The 20,256-nt window shown below is 41.6% G+C and overlaps 1 protein-coding gene across 1 annotated transcript; it reads left to right on the top strand.

Annotated features, from left to right (window-relative positions):
• Positions 1 to 2,610: 2,610 nt before the first annotated feature.
• Sprr4 (small proline rich protein 4) lies at positions 2,611 to 4,435 on the top strand. Its single transcript, XM_021664625.1, has 2 exons — positions 2,611 to 2,666; positions 3,855 to 4,435. Exon 2 carries the CDS (start codon positions 3,885 to 3,887, stop codon positions 4,107 to 4,109), a length of 225 nt encoding a protein of 74 aa, XP_021520300.1. The 5' UTR covers positions 2,611 to 2,666; positions 3,855 to 3,884; the 3' UTR covers positions 4,110 to 4,435.
• The last annotated feature ends 15,821 nt before the right edge of the window (positions 4,436 to 20,256 follow it).

The raw sequence follows: 20,256 nt of genomic DNA, 5'->3' as shown, positions 1-20,256 counted from the left end.
AGAGACTGGGGCAAGAAGAGGCAGGGCCCACCAGATCTGCTTTCTGATTTATTCTCAATGAACCCTCTGCTGTGCTGGTTATAGGGGCTCAGTCATTCAACAGATGAAGACAGCCATGAACTCAGAAAACCTGTGATCCAACCCTGGCTTTCCCACTAAACTTTGTGTGGCCTTGGGCAGAGCATGTCCTCATTCTAAGTCTCACTTTTCCTCTCTGCAGTATTGAGATAATCCAGCTAACAAGGGAGCCAAATGCCAAGGTTCAGAAAGGTGTAACATGTTCAATGCACACGGGGTGGACGGTGGCTTGGATAGTTGTGATGTACCAGATATGCCCCTTTGAAGCTGTCACATTTAACTCCCGTCTCCCCCGGTAGCCTCTGAGATGATGGTTGTGTTACAAGCCAAGTTGCTATCACTAGACAAACTTTGACAATAATTAACCAATTTGTTTATGGATAAGAAGGCAAATGATAGGATGGGAATAATAAAGCCCACTATAAGGAGTCCTGTGGGTGAATATGATGTAAGATGAAGACTATGTGTGCACGCACACACACATGCACATATACACAATCATGCCTCGAAGGTGCCAGGTTTGTGGATATTCCTTGAGCTATGATCCTGCCAAATGCCTCCTGCTGTATATTTTTCATGAAGTTTACATCAGGAAGAGCACAGAAGGGTGGGAGGGTTGAAGCAAAGAGTGCAGAGGAAGCTGGGAAGCAGAGTGAGGGGGTTGAAAATGGAATGTAGTGACTGGAATCTGGAACCCAGAATATCACATTCTTAACATTGATAGCCCGTCGAGGAGGAGGAAGTGAAGACCTGGCCTGGAAAGACAGATTAAGAGAAGAGTTAACTTCAAAACAAAGTTGAGCTATAAGCTATTTTGTTTGCATGTGATGCTAAGCTCAGAAAAATTCATTTATCATGGTCCTCACATGAGGGCAGTCATTGGTCCCCTGCAGAGATGTTGGCTGCTGTGATGTAGTGGAAGCTGGGACCAGGATCCCACCTGGCCCCACCCCTACTAGCTGAGGTTGTTAAGCAGGGCATTTAACTTATTTGAGACGGTTTCTTTGAACTGTAAAATCAGGTTTTCATGACACAACTGAATTGTCATGAGGATTAAGTGAAGCAAAAGGATTAAGTGGTTGTGGTACTCCTATCACTCATCACAGAGCTTTTTACTTCGCCTGGGCATAGGGAGAACACCAAGGGATATGTCTTGAGGAGAAACCTAAAGCTTGGGATGGCTAACCTGCAGGGGTGGGATCATCAGCCACAACAACCCTGCTTTCCTTCATTCAAGTGTGATGGGCAAGTGGAGGACCAGCTCTCCTTTCTCCCACCTGAAAAGGTTCCTAAGGTTTGCTGCCTTTATCAAAAAAGAAAGAGACAGTCGAGTGAAATTTATTCTCCAGAAAAACAATAATTTTAGCATATCTCATACTATATGGGAGACATACTCTAGAAGATTCTAACATGAATTTGGACTTTATATTTTGTGGGACAAGCCTACCGCAGGGATCAAGCCCTCCCTCCCTGTGAGGCTTTTACTAACACCCGTGAACAGCCACATCCGGATGGCTGGAGGGAGGGAGGAGCAATACTGTCAGCATGGCTCCTACCTTCTGTGACTCCGGTTACAGGGAAGGGCTCAGGTTGCAGGCAAATAGCCTCCCTGGATCTGGAAACACCTGAGCTTGAAATTCAGGAACAGAGAGGGATGGAGGCCATCTGTGGCTAGGTTTCTTCTCCCTCTTTAATATGTAAAAATCAAAGTTCTTTGAGTCACTCAGACCTGAGTTCAAATCCTGTCTTGACCACCTACTGCCCATATAATGTTTCTCATCCCCATCTGCAAGATAGTGACAATTGCATTTGTCTAGACTAGAGGGATTATAAACATGAAATGAAATAATAATGGTCTCATGACAAGATGATGTTTCACAAATAGTAGCAATTAGCAGGAAAGGAGATGTTCATATTTTTGTCACAATTGTCCCCAAAACCTATCTCATCCTCCATGTCATCTTCCTCGACATTTATTAGACTGTTCAGTCTACAATTTCTCACATTTGCTATGTGTTTAGGTCTTAAATACCATGCGTTGAGCTAGTTAAGAGTACCAACTCTTCTTCCAGAGGACCCGGGCTCTGCTCTCAGTACCCACATAGTGAATCTCAGACAGTTAAGACGACTGCTGACTCTTCTGGATGACATAGGTTTTGTTCCCAGTACCCACAGAGCAGATCACAACTCTCTGTGATCCCAGTCCTAGGGGATCCATTGCCATGGTCACCGGGCAGACATATATGCAGGCAAAACATTCATATATATGGAAAAACACACACACCTATACATACATACAAGCCAGCACCTTTAGCTCAGCTATGGAGATTCAGAGTGTTGGAAACATCAGGTGGGTGGGTTTTCGTTGTTGTTGCTTTTTTTTTTTTTTTTAATCAAAAGAGGCCAGTAAAGCGAGTCTCTGTAGGAAGTGCAGGTGGGAGAAGTGGGCGAGGAATTGCCTGGGAGGTGATTATCAGGGCCACACCAAGGGCCTGGGGCAGGTTGGGGCCCCTTATAAGCTTTCCAGGAGCGGCTGCATATGGATCTACTCTCAGCCCTCTCACCTGGGGTCCAGCTCGCAGCCTCTGGTAAGTAGGGATGCCTCTGCACTCCCAGGTCCTTTCTTTCTTCTTCTACCTTAAGCTGCAAGGCCAAGTTCCTCTCCTGTCCTTGGGTAACTAGAAGAGTGACTTAGCCTCATGACAATTATACATCATAGCAATTATCACCTAGGAAACATTGTCTTCATCCTGTGCCACAGATAGGTGTGACTTATTTCCTTATTTGAGGGAGATTTTCTCATTGGAACGAGTGCGCATAGAGCTGTGGCATTTCATAGTAACTCTGGGTCTTCTCTATAGCATGTCCATGCTCTCATCTGCTGGTTGCCCATGACAGAAAGCTAAAGCTTTGCTCTCAGATTCACAAAACTACTGTGTTTCATGCTGTGACACCCCATATCTTATTCTTCTTTTCCACGGCTCTACTATCTAGGACCTATACTCCCCATTTTTAATTTGTAAGGTGAGGAATGCTGAGTGCAAAGAAAACCAGACATTCATCCATCTGAGATGGAAGGCCTCAGAGAACTTCCAGACACTCACCATCCTTTAAGAGCATGGAAGTATGACTAGCCAGTTAGTGACGGATTTGCATCTAGAGCTCATCCCTGAGTCTAGTAATCTTTTCTTAGAACCAAACTCTTTCTGGATAAAACACTGAGCCATAGTGTTCTCCAGTTCTCCATGGAGAGCTGAAACTTCTATCCCACAGCCATATACTATGATTCTTCTTAGCATATTAAGGTGGAGTGGAGATTAGCACCCAGGCCTCCCTACTACATGTTCACCTATTTTCTACACCCATTGTTTACATCCCCTGACACTGTTTCCTGGAAACAGACACTGTTCTTTTCATTATCCTCATGTATCTGCATCACCTAACTTAGACGACTGGCATTAGCCAGACCCACACCTTGAATTTGTAAAAATACTGAACTGCTTTTTATTCTTGAACTCAATACTCTGCCTTATTTTTGGTAAAACCAATAAACCAGTCATGTATTCAGTTAAGTCCAGAGTCCATGGGAGGATGAAGAAAGATAGGAACTCAGAATAACACATAAGGAAGAGAGTGATAGAGGAATATCACAGTGGAAGCATATGAGCAGTTCATTACCTGATGCTGTTAATTCTCTTTGGGTCCTGGAGGAAAGTACTCCTTGATGACACAGATGGGAGGATGCACATGGGACCCTTCTCATGGTGTCTTCGTAGGTCTCCTCCAGACTCGCCTGTTCCTGGATCATGCCTTCCCAGCAGCAGCAGCAGTGTGCGCCTCAAGCCCAGCAGCAGCAGGTGAAGCAGCCCTGTCAGCCACCTCCTACCCAATGTCAAGAGGCCTGTGTTCCCAAAACCAAGGATCCATGTACTCCTCAGGCCAAGAAACAATGCCCAGAGAAGAGCACTGCTAGCCCAGCTCAGCACAAGTGTCCTTCTGCCCAGCAAGTTACTAAGTGTAAACAGAAGTAAGGATGGACTGGAAACCACTACCCAGGCCACTAGCTGGAGCCTTGCATTCCTCCTGCTCCTATTCCCACTGGCTCCAAGATTTCCCATCCTTCTACCTATGTCCAATGAAGCAGCATTGTAAGACTCCACATCAAACTCCTTATTATATGCACTCTTTTTTTTTCCTCCAAGGCTTCTTCTATATGATGTCTCCCAAGTGGCCATGAGAGAAAATTCAGCCTCTCCAGTATCTTTATTGATCATAATTATGGCCTTATCCATTCCAAATTACAAAACAACGGTGTATCAGGCTTCTTCTAGAGCTCTAGCCAGAGCTGATGTCTCAATCCCTTTCCCTACAGTCCTTTCTAAACTGGTCGCCTATTTACCCCACTAATAAACATGTGCTTCATGTACTAATAACTGTGTTTGTGTGCTGGGCTGCCAGGCTCATTCTGTGATCCACATGTACTAATGACTGTGTTTGTGTGCTGGGCTGCCAGGCTCATTCTGTGATCCACATGTACTAATGACTGTGTTTGTGTGCTGGGCTGCCAGGCTCATTCTGTGATCCATTCGTTATCACATTTCAGGGGGTGAGTGTGTAAGTACATGTCCCTGGGAGTTTGGGAAGCCACCGTTACAAGCACAGTTAATTTCTGGTAGCCAACAATATGGGGAGTATGTATCCTGACAATCTCATCTGCAGAAGTGAGGAAAATAAGCCCAGGGCCTGGTCTCTTAAACTGTTGAGAGACTTGCTTGACTAACCTCATCTATGGAAGAACAAAGGGAAAAGAAAACTGTTAGCCCTGATTAGAAATTCTACACATCTGGTGAATGTAGGTTTTGATGCTTGGAAGTTGTTATTCTGCAAAGACAGACAAAAAAGATACAGGTGACCGGAATGCAGCAAAGAATTATACAAACAGGTGCAACTGATTTCTAAATTGTTGTCTATTCCTCTATTCTTTAACTCACTCATAGATACTCATTCACTCACTTGCTTATTAGTCTAATTTGAACTTAATAATCTACTCTTCCCCAGAGTAACAGATAAAATTAAAATATGCAAATTTATATTATCAGTCAATTACAAATATGAGCAACCAACTGAGCTCTACGGGCCTCCTGGTATAGATTAAACAAATTGCAATATATAAGCCATTTGGAAGTGATGAGTCTTGAGCATGTCTTCTGCTAGTCATACTGGTGCTTTGTGAGTTTTCTTGTTGTTTTCTGGATAATTGCACTGGAAAAATATCTGTAAGAGAACTTGGACTACATAACTTCAAATATAGAGCAACCAGTAATTATATGTAACAGAAATAAAGGAAACAATATTTTCTTTATATGGTAAAAACTGAAAAAAAATAATCCACTCTTCCCATGCTGGATTTTCAGACTAGCATGAGATAACCTATCCTGAGCCTAAGTTGACTCTTGGGAAGTCAGAAATGTTTTCTTACATAGAAAGGGGTGTGTGTGTGTGTGTGTGTGTGTGTGTGTGTGTGTGTGCTAATTTCTTCCTGGGCAGAACATGTACAGAGAGTTTGTGCAAAGTACTTGACTTGGTGAGTTAGTTTGAGTCCATATAGCTTATGAAAGATGTCCTACTTTTACACCTGATGTTACAATTTTCTTTGCTTTGGCGTAAGTTGCTTATATTAAAAAGAAGCTGAATACCACCCGCTTGAAAAAGACTTAAGTCCTTGAGAAACAGATAATTAAAGGGAATAAGATGGAGGCTGGAGAAATGGTTCAGTGGCTAAGAGTACTACCTGTTCTTCCTGAGAACCCAGGTTCAATTCCTGATACCCACATGGTGACCCACAACCATCTATTGGAACTCTAGTCCCAGGGGATCTAATCCCCTCTTCTGACCTCTGAGGGCACCATGAATGCTTGTGCTACAGAGCCATACATGTAAAATACCCATACACATAAAATAAATAAAAATGGTTTTTTTTAATTTTTAAAGGTGTAACTAAACACAGATTTTCCTCCTTTGAGCTATACCCTTTTCTCTAGGGATCTGATCACTTATGACAAATTTAATCTGTCATTAGTAATGCCAATAATAAGTTACTTCTTCATCAAACATACTGGCTTGAAAAGGAATTAATGACCACTTCTTCCACTTCCTTTAAAAATCATTATTGAGGCTGATATTTCCAAGTGAAATACTAAATAGTGAACACAGACATTAACCAGGAACCTAAAAGTGAGTGTTTATAAGCCTAAGAAACCTGATTTAATTTCTGAGGTCTTAATCTGTACCTCCACACCCCTGGCATAATATTCCTAAGGAACAGAAAGACATCCTTCTTAATAGAACTCTGGGGCCTGTTGTCATCCAAGCCTACGGGAAAGCAGGTCTTTAATGTCTTAGGTAGGCTCTGGAAAGTCCTTGCATAGACTGTGGGGTTCAGGGGCTGACAGATACGAAGTATCTCCAGACGTTTTTCAGACAGAAACAATTGAAATTCTCTTATCTGTAACTCAAGCTACCTTATTGGGAGAAAGAAGATACTGCTGACACCATCATCACCACCACCAATGTCCAGGGAACAAAGTTACATTTATCTGGCAATATGTGAAAATCCATTTCATTCATAATAAATTTATTTTGTGTTCTTCTGCTTTTCTAAATTTCAAAGAGCATACTACTGATCTGTGTCATGGAAAAGATTGCAGAACATAAGGAGGCGTTAAGAATCATTGGATCACCTTCTTCACTGGCCAAAGCAGCAGAGTCTCTTCCCCACATATCCTAAAATGTGTAAACCCTTGTACTTCTATGAACCTTCTCATAAAACAGACCTGAAACACACCATATGTTAGGATGACTTTCATCTTTTTGAGAAATATCTGTCAAAATGACTGAAGAGGAATAACTATTTTGTTGGTTTTGGAAAGCACAGTCCAAAGTCAGCTGACTTCCTTGCTTTCAGGCCCTTTGCAAGGCAGCAACATCCTAGTGTAGGAAATTTGATCACCTAGTATTGATTAAAAGGAGGGGGAAGAAAGTGAGGGGAACAAGGACTATTTCTAACAGGAACTCAATGGCAGACTCTTTGGTCTCCCCACCCCCGAAGGGAGGAGCAGTCCTGTTAGGCCACAGAGGAGGGCTTTGCAGCCAGTCCTGAAGATACCTGATAAAATAGGATCAGATGAATGGGGAGGAGGTCCCCCCCATCAGTGGACTTGGAAAGGGGCACAGTGGAGATGAGGGAGGGAGGGGCTGGGAGGGAATGAGGGATCGGGACACGGCTGGGATACAGAGTCAATAAAATGTAACTGATAAGAAAAAATAAAATTAAAAAAAAAAAGAAAAAAGAAAAAAACCACTTCTCTATGAACCTGGAACCATAGCTCAGTGGCTAAGGGCACTTTTCACCGAATCCGATGATGTGAGTGCAACCTTCAAGACCTGCATGGTGGAAGCAGAGGTCAGACTCATGCAAGTTGTTTTCTGAACCTCCATATATGTATATACACACATATACACACCAAATATAATAGTAATACTAAAAATAAAACCAGTTTGCATCTATAAAAAAAAAAGGAGGGGGAAGAATAGAAGGATAAAGAGAGAGAGAGAAACAGAGAGATAGAGACATGCCAGAAAGCCAGAGACAGAGACACAGAGACAAAAAGACACAGAGATAGAGACATACACAGAGACACACACAGAGACTATCCCACAAGACGCACACACATTTCCCTAGTGACACGGTGACTTTCTCCTGCAAATAGGTCCCACTTCTGAAAATACCTATAACTTCCCAATTATACCATTAAATTATGAATTAATCAGTTTATTATTCTATTGATTAGGTGACAGCTTTCAGGATCTAATCACCTCACAATGGTTGAAATTCATTGGTCAGGGACTAAGCCTTTAAGACATGAGTGAACATTTTATATCCAAACTATAATATTCTTCCCATGGTTCCCAAAAAGCTTCCATTTTTCTTATGATAAAAATACATTCATTATGTCTCCAGCCTCCAAGAGTCTCAAGTCCCAACCTTTATAGCAATCTTCAAATTAAAAAATGTCCATAAGCGCTGAAAGAGAAATTGTCTGTAAGCCCTTGGAAAATCAACCAAGTTATGTGTGTTCTGTGAACTTTTGGAGGGTAAATGTTCCTATGGCAAAAGTGAGTGAATTCTGAAGAAACAATTTCTTAGTTGACCCTACATGACAAGGGTCCAATTCAGTTTTGATGTCTCTGTGATTTTGTCGTTATGGATTTAGTTTCTTGGCTCATAGCATTTGTTTTGCCTGAATATAATCACTCAACACTTTTGTGTTAGAGATTCCTTTGGCCTTAAACTTACTTAGTTTAAATATTTCCATGAAACCCTACTACTGAACAATTTTGGAAAAAAAAAGTTCCATAAACTCTCATAATAATTTATATTCATTTTAAATGAAAGTATAATTACTTTATCGTTATTTTGTGTGTGTCGGTGTTGTGCCTATGCACCACTTGTGTATGCTGTAGAGGCCCACAGAGGGCATCAAATCCACTGAAACGGGAGTTACAGATGGTTCTGAGCTGCCTAGGAACTGAACCTGGGTCTTCAGGCAGAGCTCCCTGTGTTCATTACCGCTGAGCCATCGCTCCTGTCCCAATTATTTTAATAATTATGCAAATCATTTTCTATATTTCTATATTTCCTTCTATATACTTAGTTGCCCTAATAAATTATAAGTCCATAAAGCAAAATGGTCCTTTTGATCTCACTATTTCCAAATGTAAAATGAAACTTCTTTACTGGGCATGGTGGCACAATCCTGTAATCACAGCACTCCAGGAGGCAGAGGTAGGCCAGTCTTTGAGAGTTCACTGTCAGCCTTGTTTACAAAGCAAGTCCAGGACAGCCAGGGCTACACAGAGAAACCCTGTCTCAAAAAAGAAAAACATTAGTATAGAACTTCTCCTGAGTGCAACGGAATAACTTATGGCAAACCAGGGAATCGGGTGTGGGGAGTGCACATACGGACGGAAATTAAATATGCTTATCTGGGCCTTGAAGAGCCCTGTCAGGGGTAATCACGGGGATGTGAGTCAAAAATGCTTTTTACCATGGCAGGATTTGTGAGTTGTGAGTGTGAGTAGAAGGAAATCTCTGGGCTTTCTGCTGTGGAAGACTCTGGCTGGTGACAAAGAAACAAAAAACAGTTTGTTTGTTTGTTTGTTTGTTTGTATGCAGTGGGGGGGTATTCAAACAAGTGGCTGATTTTTTCACTCAGTAAATTTAGTGCGCTTTGACGGGGATCATACCTGGATACAAAATACCTAAGCGGAAAGTTTCTAAAGAAGGAGAACAGATCTATGGGTAGATGAATGATGTAAGGAACGAAGCTGAAGACCTGCATTGAGGTGGGAAGGGGAGGACTGAGGACTTTACCAGGCATTACATTACCAAGTGACATATCAGGAGAAAGTATAATTTGTTAGACACCAAATAGTGCTTATTGTTGGGGAGAACCCTAACTGGCAGTCCTGATGTAATGGAATTTTGGGGGTCCTAGAAAATCATCAGCCTTATGACTAGAGGTTACATGAATAAATAAATATATATATATATATAATGAAACCATACTTAAGATTTTATTAGTTTTTTATTAATTCGTTTAACACAAATAAAAGATACTATTAAATGGTATCAATGAGATTAATAAATTTAATAAAAGATCTGTGATATTAATAATGAAAATACGAGAAATAAAGAAATGTGTCAGGTCTGCACACTGGAAGAATTCATCTTGTAGCATGCGTCAATTATTCTTAAACTTAAGATATGAAAATGAGAATGAAATGATGTTGGAACTACATTATTGGACATATTGACTTTCAAAAGACACATGATATCACATGTTGGTGAGGCTGTAACAACTAGGAACTCTTCATAAACTACTGTGAAACTCAAATTCTGAAACCTGAGCTCATATATCCACATCTCAGCAACTTCACTTTTTAGACACAATAGACATGGCTGCTGACATGTGCCTGTTTGTAGTAGCATTCACTGTAATAACCCTACTTGAACCCCCCCAAATTTCCATTGACAAAGGTGTGGCCAATTAATAATTTAAATCTATGATGTATACCACAAAACAGTGCAGGTGAATCTCACAATCTTGAGAGGAAGTAGATATTAAAAAACACATGTTCTAGTACTACAAAGTCAAATGACTAAATAAGGACTTCAGAAGGAGCTGGTGCCATTTTGTCCAAACACGTGCTCACCTTGTGAAAAGTAATTATCTGTGTATATTTCTCCAAATAATATTTATAAGCTTTCAAAAAGTACATAAAATTTAAAAGTATCAAGGCAGTGTTTGAATTATATTCTATACATTGTTCTCATTGCTCAGGGCAGAATTCAATAGCTTCCCACCTCCATCACACCTGCAAAATCCCATCCACACAACAGTAAAACTAAAGCATTTCCATGCTTCCGAGGGATACCATAGCAGAGCAGGCCACCACATTCTTCTGTTGTCCCTACTTCCCATTCCACATGTCCAGAAAATCTACTCCACCCCAGAACCAAAACAAAGCCCCACCCTACCTACCTGTCATAAACCTGACAGTCTCAAATTCCCTGCCACCTCCTCTTTTGGACAGGAACCCCTCAGCTGCCTGTTTCCCAGACTGGGGAGCTTCAGACTGTGAAGCTCAGGAGATTCAGGTTCAGGCTCTGTGTCTGCTCCTAACTACATCTGTGACTTTGAGCAACATTCCTAACTTTAGTCCACAAAACCACAGCATGAGAGGTTGTGTTGGAAGAATTCTCCCTGCCTTACACTTAGGTGGATCCTTGAATTCTTTGGGGCTTTTGCATTATTTTTATGGGTTTTTATGGGTTTTTACTCCACCCTCTCCACTCCACTAAATTGTAGTTGGTAGTTTCCTAACAAACCATGTACAGCGTCCAGGGTTAAGACGGAGCACAGAAATGATAAATAAATGAGTGGGTAGATGAAACTCAGATCAAAAATAAAAATTTCTTAAATAATGTAGACAAGGAGAGTGGGAAGGCAATAAAGGTGAGTGATATTTGCTGCTACAGGAGCAGAAACAGAAAGAGATCTCTGCCCTCCCCTTGTTGGTCTAAAAGCAGCTCATAAATTTTCCTTTGTGAGGTAGCACAGATTCCCATTCTCCTCATGAGGGCACTAATATCAACCCTTATCCTTGGGGACAGACAGGCAAGATGACATATACTCTCCTTTCCTTTCCACCATGTTAGCCCTTCAGACCCAAAGCAATTATCAAAGGGTCCTCTAGTAAGAAAAGTGGGGAGTGCATCAGACACAGACTGCTTGCCAGCTTTTTGACCACTTTCTCCTGGCCCTGGTGGAACTGCCTTGCCAGGCCACAGGGGAAGAGGACATCCTCAGTCCTGAGGCAACTTGATGAACTGGGCTGGATGGAAAACGATTGTTCCCCTTTTCTGAGGAAAAGGGAACAGTGGAGGGAAGGTGGGACTGGGAAGGGAGGAGGGAGCAGGCTACAAGAAGGATGTAAAATGAATAAAAATAATTATAAAGAGATCTTGTTTTCGTTTTGATTTTTCTTGTTTTTAAGACAGCTTTATTGAAATATATTTCAATATATGTTCACCCATTTAAAGTATACAACATGTATCTAAGTATATCCAAAATTGTACAGCCATCACTACAGCCTGTCTTAAAACCTGTCATCACACAAACACTCTTCGAACATTAGCAGTCATTGCTCATTTTCCTCCCCATCATACTGCTCCTTATTCCTAACCCCAACCAATCATCCACTTCTCATCTCTTCATATTGCCCTATTACTTACAATGTATTTTAAAAAATACTCTTCTGTTTACCCACAACTACACATTCCTCACTATCTCCCAGTCCTCCTTCCCCAAAAGAAATACAGATTTTCAAGGTTACAATGGTTATATTCCCTGTTCCTGAATGCCACTGTTTTAGGTTCCACATGAGTGAGACAGTGTGGTACTTTTCTGTGCTTGGCTAGTCCACTGCACACAATGTCCTCCATATTATCACAAGTCACAGTATCTTACTCTATTCATTTATTGGTTTTTTTAGTGTATAATGTTGCACTGTGTCTATATAACATGTTTTCTTTAGCCATTCTTTGGCTGATGAATAGTGGTGTTACTCACTATCTTGAAACTATTATGAAAAGAACTATCCTGGATACTAGGTATCATGATCTCTTCTACATATTTTATTTTGTTTGTAAATATGTCACATAGAGTTCATACACTGCTTGCCAGGAAAGCTATGCTGACTTTCTCACCAAGAGTATGCTAGGGTTCTCTTTTTTTTAACTTTTTTAAAATTTTATTAATTACAATTTATTCACTTTATATCCCAGCTGAAGCCCCCTCTCCCATCCCCTCCCAAACCCACCCTCTTTCCCTTTTCTTCTTCTATGCCCCTCCCACAGTCCAATGATAGAGGAGGTCCTCCTTCCATTCCATTTGACCATAGCCTATCAGGTCTCATCAGGACTGGCTTCTTTGTCTTCTTCTGTGGCCTGGCAAGGCTGCTCCCCCCTCAGGTAGAGGTGATCCAAGAGCCAGCCCTTGAGTTCATGTCAGAGATGGTCCCTGATCCTATTATTGGGGAACCCTCTTGGATACTGAGCTGCCTTAGGTTACTTCTGTGCAAGGGTTCTAAGTTATCTCTATGCATGGTCCTTGTTTGGAGTATCTGTCTCAGAAAAGACCCCTGTGCCCAGATTTTTTTGGTTTTGTTGCTCCCTTTGTGGTGCTCCTGTTCCCTCCAGGTCTTTCTACCTCCCACTATCTCTGCATCCTAATCAACAATTACATTTGCTTTTATGATAATAACCATTCTAATAGGCACAAGGTGATATTTCATCGTGGTTTTGACTTGCACTTTCTTGATGATCACTGGTGTATTTTTCATTTGTCTGTTGGCCACTTAAATACAGTTCTTTAAGAAGCAACTAGGAAGACAATGCACCCAGTACTGATGAGATCTGATAGACTAGGATCAGATGGAAGGGGAGGAGGACTTCCCCTATCAGTGGACTGAGGGGGGAGGGGCATGGGTAGAGAAGAAGGAGGGAGAGTAAGTTTGGGAGGGGAATAGGGGTGGGATACAAAGTGAATAAACTGTAATTAATAAAAATCAAATATATAAAAAAGAAAATTATACAATATTGCTTTTTAAATAAACATTTTCATTTGTCCTTTTGCTAAAAGAAAAAAAAAAGCAATGCAATGCTTCAGTTTTCTTACTTTTTTTTCAACATGGTGTTTTCTTGCTATATAGTTGAATTCCTTATAAATTTTAATATAAACTAATATTAATTCCTAGTTAGGCAAGGTCTTGCTTTGGTTGATGGCTTCCTGAGATGGACAGAACCTTTTCAACTTTACGTAATGGCACTTATTTGTGATTGTTACCTGGCTTTTAAAATAATAGTGAAAAAAAAATATCAATTCCAGGAACTGGCATGTCATGTTCCTCTATGTTTTCTTCTGGTATCTTCGTGGCTTTGGTCCTTGTATTTAATTTTTAAATCAGCCTTCAGATGATTTTGTTCTTCTCCATGTGATTATCCAGTTTTTCCAATATTGTTCATTGAAAAGCCTATTATTTCCCTGAGACTCTTTCTCCAGTGTATGCTCTCAACACCTTTGTTAAGATCACTTGGCTGTAAATGTGGGTACTTAATTACATGCTTCCTACTCCATTCCATTGGTCTGTGAATGTCAGCACCACGCTCTTTTGCTTACAATAGTTTTGTAGAATACTCTAAAGTAAACTAGTATTATCCGTCTAGCTTTGTTTTTTGTTTGTTTGTTTGTTTGTTGTTTGTTTGTTTTGGACTCAAAACACCTTGATTACTTGGGACCTTTTGTAGTTACATATTAATTTTAGGATTATATCTTGAATCTAACCAGCTCTTTGAGTACTTACTTCTTTTCTGAAAGCTCCAGTGAATGTGTAAATTCTGACATCAATAAAATCATAAGTCTTTCTCCTATTTATTTGCATTTTGTTAGTTAAAGTTTTAGGAACATATTGCTGAATTTGAACACAGGGGTCTTCCCAGAGACTCATACTCCAACCAAGTACCATGCATGGAGATAACCTAAACCCCTGCACAGATGTAGCCCATGGCAGTTGAGTGTCCAAGTGGGTTACATAGTAATGGAAGAGGGACTGCCTCTGACATAATCTGATTGGCCTGCTCTTTGATCACCACCCCCTGAGGGGGGAGCAGCCTTACTAGGCCACAGAAGATGACAATGCAGCCACTCCTGATGAGATCCGATAGACTTAAGATCAGAAGGAAGGAGAGGAGGACCTCCCCTATCAGTGGACTTGGGGAGGGGCATGTGTGAAGAAGGGGGTGGGAGGGTGGGATTGGGAGGGGAGGAAGGAGGGGCTTATGGGGGAATACAAAGTGAATAAATGAATAAAGTGTAATTAAAAAAAAAGAAAGAAGGGTCCGCAAAAAAAAAAAAAAAAAAGGTAGAGGGAAATATTTCTCTTTTCAAGTAGCAGAAAACTATATTTTGTCCACACAGATTTTAATTTGTGCTAGCCAGAAGATCCTTGGAGACTAGCAGAGTCTCTGTACCATGGGCACATGATAGTGCCTTGAAAGGTGACATGGGATCATCTCCTGGCTGTAGGCTACTGGATCTAGGCCCAGACCTGCTAAACTAGCCTGAGCATGTCCTCTGATGATTCCTTGGAGGGAGAGTGAGGAGCATGGGTGTGTGGAAGTACTTAGCCTTCCTTAGATGGAACTTAATTGTGTCACAAGGCTCCTCGTGTCCTAAGGCCAAACACCCACACTCAAAAGCACCTAGACTCATCAACATTGACATCTTCCCAGGTGCCTGAGCACCCACTTGAACCTTCTTCCACTTAGGGTACCTCACAGGATCCAGATTCTTCTACCTGATTCAGATACAAGAAGTTGATATTTCCTTTAGAGTAGTGATTTTTCAAGACTGGTTTTTTCAGTGGATTGAAGCTTTTATCCATACATTGCTTAGAACACCAGATGATTTCAGTTGTAATCAAGAAGGAAAGCGCATTGTGCTCAAGCTGGTGTTGCCCAAATTGTCTGACCCTAAAAATCACCCAGGGCCCATTTTCAGAAACATGAGTCCATAGGCCCTTCTTTTAGGTATTCATCTCATTAGAATTAATATCAGTTTCTAATATTCTCTCATTAGAATTAATAGAAATTCCGTAGAAAATGTCAATATAAAAATAAAATCGCATCCTTAGCAACATTCTAAAGAGATTTTTATTCTTGGGCCAGCTTGGGAAATTCTATTCCTGTGATGTGATTTAGTGTCTAGAATGTTGCCTATTTCTCCACTAGATTTCTCAAAGCTGGGATCTCATGCTTGCCATTTGACTCTCATTCAGCAGCTGTGTATTCAGTGAGCAAGTGACTGCTTCAAGTATGAAGAAAATTAAAGAATTTTCTGAGTCACTAGAAATGAGTTTCTAATAATAGCTGTGGGTCAAACCCTGAGGAAAAATCCATTGCCCATCGCTGTGTGCTAGTCATCATAGAGTTGTTTTGCCTATGTAATCGCATGTAATAACAGTTCTGAAGGCAAATATTATCATTCCTAAGATACATGTAAGATAAACTGAATCTCAAGGGCCTTGACCTCACAGTATTGGGTTTGTATCTTGGCAGTCACCTGACTGCCCACAACTTCTCAAGAGACTTCGTGCCTCAGCTTCCATGTCTCTGTTTCTTACACTGTGTTTGTGGGGACCAGGGCCTAGATAATGGTAACAATCATTATTCAGAAACTCCCTGACATCACAAAATGTAGCTAGTAAAGCACAGAGTTGAGATTTTAAACCTCTAGTCTACAGAGGGTGCCTGCACGCTGCTGAAACTTGCTGAGAAGGAGCAAGTGCACAAACAGGAGAAGGGAGCGGTGGCCATACAAACCACAGTGATCTCTCGTGTTCCTTAATCACAGACATTCTCTGTAGAAAACTTTTAGCCCTATGCTTGTCCTTCAGCAGCCCATGGGGCAATGAAGGCTCTGAGGCAGAGTACTTCAGCCTGAGCTTCCATGTTCTGTGTAGTCTCTGTATCTTTTGATTATCCATATACAGAGGATCACATCTCTGATAAGTGGAGATGGTGATCAGATCATGACCTGGTCATAGCTTTTTCTAAGAGTAACTTGCCTTAGCACTGGACATAGTTGTCAAAGGACTGTAACACAGTACAGATCATCTTTTTGAACTCCTGGAAATTTGATGACTTCTCTGCCTCTGTTTCTTTAACATCTGTACTGTAACACAGTACAGATTATCTTTTTGAACTCCTGGAAAGTTGATGACTTTTCTGCCTCTGTTTCTTTAACAAGGTAATGATCAGGTCATGGAATGATCAACATTGACTTAAGTCATCATCTGATCTTTAAAGCAAAGATTATGTAGACGTTGTCACTACCTAATAACTCGAGATAAAGTTGGAAAAAGGTAAACCTGAAAGTTGGGTAAAAGTGAGTAATGGAGAAAACACAAATCACAAAGGCCAAGAATGTTAGCAAAAAAGATACCTATCTGAAGGAGGGAGGGAAAGGGGAAACATTGTTAACAGGAGGAATTGTTCAGTACTTGAAGCATAATTTCATTTCATTTTTGTAACAAATCCATGTAGAGTAAATATAATTTAAAGATAAGGTCATTAAAGTGTTGAAAAGTGGGGTAAGCTGTCCAAGATAACCTGACTAATAAAGGCATAAATAGGTGGACCAAAGTGGACTAATCTGTCTTTCTCTTCTACCACCTAAAAGCAAGAAAAACAGAGTTGAAATTTTTATTCATCTCTTCAGGGGTGGGAAGAGAAAGGGAGAATTCAAGATTGGTCTGTTCCAATGGAAACAATGGAAAGGAGAGAAATCACGAATCCTAGGCTCTGGACAAATTGGCTGAAAAACAAGCTGTGGAGCATGAAGTGTGCCCCTCCCAAACCGTGTTTTTCCCTTCCCCGGGGTTAGGTGTTTTGTAGAAATTTACTAGTATTGAGTTCATGTGCTCATTCTTCCCCTATTCTCCGGATTGCAACTCAATCTTCTCCTGCCTGTTTGGGCCAGTGTCTTCAGGACTGATTAATTGATCCAGTATTTCTTCCTTCTGCTGCCTTATTTAAAAGGAAGACTCAAAAAATTGTAGAAACTTAAAAAAAAAAAAAAACAAACAAAACCCAAACAACTTGACAGCCGGATTTGAGCAGCTAACACTGGTTTTCCCCTGATCTTCCTGGTAATCAGAGAACAGGCAAAGGTAATATTCTTTAAGACTCAGGGTTTCTTAATTTGAATGCACTTTAATTGCTCAGACTCACAGGAAGTCTCACAAGAATTGCATTGCACATGACTTTCTTTACACAATCCAGACTGGCGAAGTGGAGGGAGTAAGTGAACCTGGAACCTGGGGGAAGCCAACCGCCCTGATTAATCAATTTGCTTAGCTTTGTGAATGAGGCACAGCTCCTATCCTATTCAGTGGACAATCAAGGGTCTGGAATGAAAGGGTCCTGCTTCCATCCTGGGAAGAACAGCAGCCTTCTGCAGAAAGTGGGAGATCCTTGGCAAGGCTAGAAATCCTGAGTGATGTTGGCTGCTGGTCAGTTTCCCGTATTTTTGTGAGGTTTTCCTCAAGTTGGCCCCGGTGACCGAGAAACTAAGAATACTGACAGTGCTAGTGTCAAGAGAAAGTTCCAGTGTCTGGCTCTAGGGCCTGCCTTGAGGTGAAGGCAGCACAAGCTAAGGCAGAATCTACCTAGAAGAAGGTAGCCAGTGAGGAAGGCTCTTTTTTTTTTTTTCTTCTCCTACCACCCCATTTGTTTTGATTTGCTTTCATTTGAATTTTCAAGACAGGGTTTCTCTGTGTGGCTGTGGCTATTCTGGTCACTCTGTAAACCAGGTTGGCCTTGAGTTTAGAGATCTGCCCGCTTCTGCTTTCCAAGTGCTGGAACTAAAGGCATTTGCCATCATCTCTCAACTCTATGGGGATCAGAGAAGTTTTCCAACTGTGTGGTGCAAGATATCAGAGAGGTGGGAATTCAGCTCCTCTGGGGCCAAGAATTTTGCCTGAAGATAGCAGCAGGTAGCACTCTGGAGCTCCTGCTATTGGAGCACCTGAGGAGGGAACTTGGGGAGAAATGGTTCTAGGGCCAATTATTGAATAAATACTACACAGACAGCATGTTACGATGAATGAGAAACAGTGGCTATTGGGACAGAGTAGAAGGATGAGCATGACTCAGGTTCATAAGAGGTGATGCAGCCGTGCAGCTAGCACAGGTGCTTCAAAACATTCAGGGGTGTTTGTGTGGGGTGAAGAAGAGATGCCATCTACACACGAGTTTTAAGGTAATTTAGATGTTCCAAAGGCCACACCCTTTAACAGATAGTGTTTGGAATGTGGTTCTGAATCAGTGACATTAGTCTCATGTTATTTTGAGGAAGTCGCTGGTGCCAGGGCTAAGGGAATGCTTCTTTTTCTGCCCCCAGAACCCACACGTCCCCATAACAGGGAGAATCCACCGAAAATGACCATCCTGAAGGGAGCACACTTCTCGACAGATGTTCAGATGGGTCCCACCCTTGTCATGCAGCTGTGCTGTCTTAAAACCTCTTCCCGAGTAAAACCAACCGAATGACTCCAGGTCTCGCAGAGGACCTGGGTTCAGTTCCCTGCATCCACATAGCGCCTCACTCACCACCCTACCTAACTCAAATTCTATGGAATCTGCTACCTTCTTCTGATCTTCAGTGTTCCTGCATATATTTCATGCAGGTAAAACACTCATATACATTAAATAAATAACTCTGAAACTGCCAATTTAGCATCATGGCCTTCTCCTTCCTCTCTCACATTCTGACCAGCTAGAACCTTCGATGGACTGAAGTATTTTCCTGCCTTCTTTGAATTGGTACCGCTGAGGGTTCTCAAGGATCAGTTCTGTGCCTGTTCAAACTAATGATGTTCCCATGGTGATATGTAATTCTTGTTCATGTAACAAATACTTACAGAGTGTTTAATATGTGTCAGTCATTTCTGTACCAAGAGTTCTCTGTAGATGAAGCTGCTTTTCATGGCAAATGTAGAACCTCATCTGAGAGAGATGCTGCACCATTTTAACCACTGGGATTGTTGGCTTAAGATAGCCTGTGATCCATACTTTCCAGGCTTGCTATTTGAGTATCTTATTTCTCCTTATGTTAATTCATGACCCTTCTACCTTTTATAAATTGAGATATGCCTATGGTTTAATCCCCAAAACCTTGTCAACATTTAGCAGTCTTATTCTTAGTTCACAGGTTCATCTTGGTAACAGCGGAGGGCCCTACCACACAGTAGGCCTCTTTCCGGCTCCTCACAGAGTCATTCAAATCCCCACTGTTGTCCCTAGAATGAAGGTAGTTACAAAAGACTTCTAAGTTTTCAGGCATGGGGAAGGATCCAGCTGGGCTAGTAAAAAGGAAGCAGCCACAGCCAAATGGCTGGGTGGAGCAGGAGGAAATGTTACCCTGGAAAACTGATCAGCTTTAGCAGTTGAAAATTTCAGAAAGAGGCTGTGGGGAGAAGGAGAGGGTGTGGTGAGGAAGCAAAGCAGGTTTCCCAGGTTAGGGACCAGCCAGAAAGAGGTGGGGCTGGGGGTGATACACAAATGAATTTTAATGTGCATAGTTCCATGGAGGTACAAGAAAACGTAAGAAATATACACAAAGTTCTGAACCATCCACACAGTTTGCAGAGCTCTCTTCCATTACTTCTGTGTGTCCAACACATGCCTTCACTAAGAGACAGCGAGTGCCCACCCTGTCCCCACTTTCCTCTTCTCTTTAGTTCTTTACATGCACATACTCTGTCACACAAAGGACAAGGATCAGCCATCTTCAAGGAAGACAACAGGTTTGGGGACCACTTCAAACCCCCTCCAGGCCAGCTCATTAACTCTCTCCCAACACAAGCATGACACCTGGGCCTGAGGAGAAGGGTGACAGGGAGCCCAGGTGACATCACTGTCAAACTGTCAGTGTCATTATATCAGCTGGGTGGTTTCCACCACAAAAGCTTAGTCAGAGGGTGAAGGACAGGAGG

The sequence above is a fragment of the Meriones unguiculatus genome, chromosome 10 (genome assembly GCF_030254825.1).
Source record: "Meriones unguiculatus strain TT.TT164.6M chromosome 10, Bangor_MerUng_6.1, whole genome shotgun sequence".
Classification (NCBI taxonomy): Eukaryota; Metazoa; Chordata; class Mammalia; order Rodentia; family Muridae; genus Meriones; species Meriones unguiculatus.
Note: the sequence above shows the minus strand (reverse complement) of the source record. Positions and strands in the feature narration are given on the sequence as shown.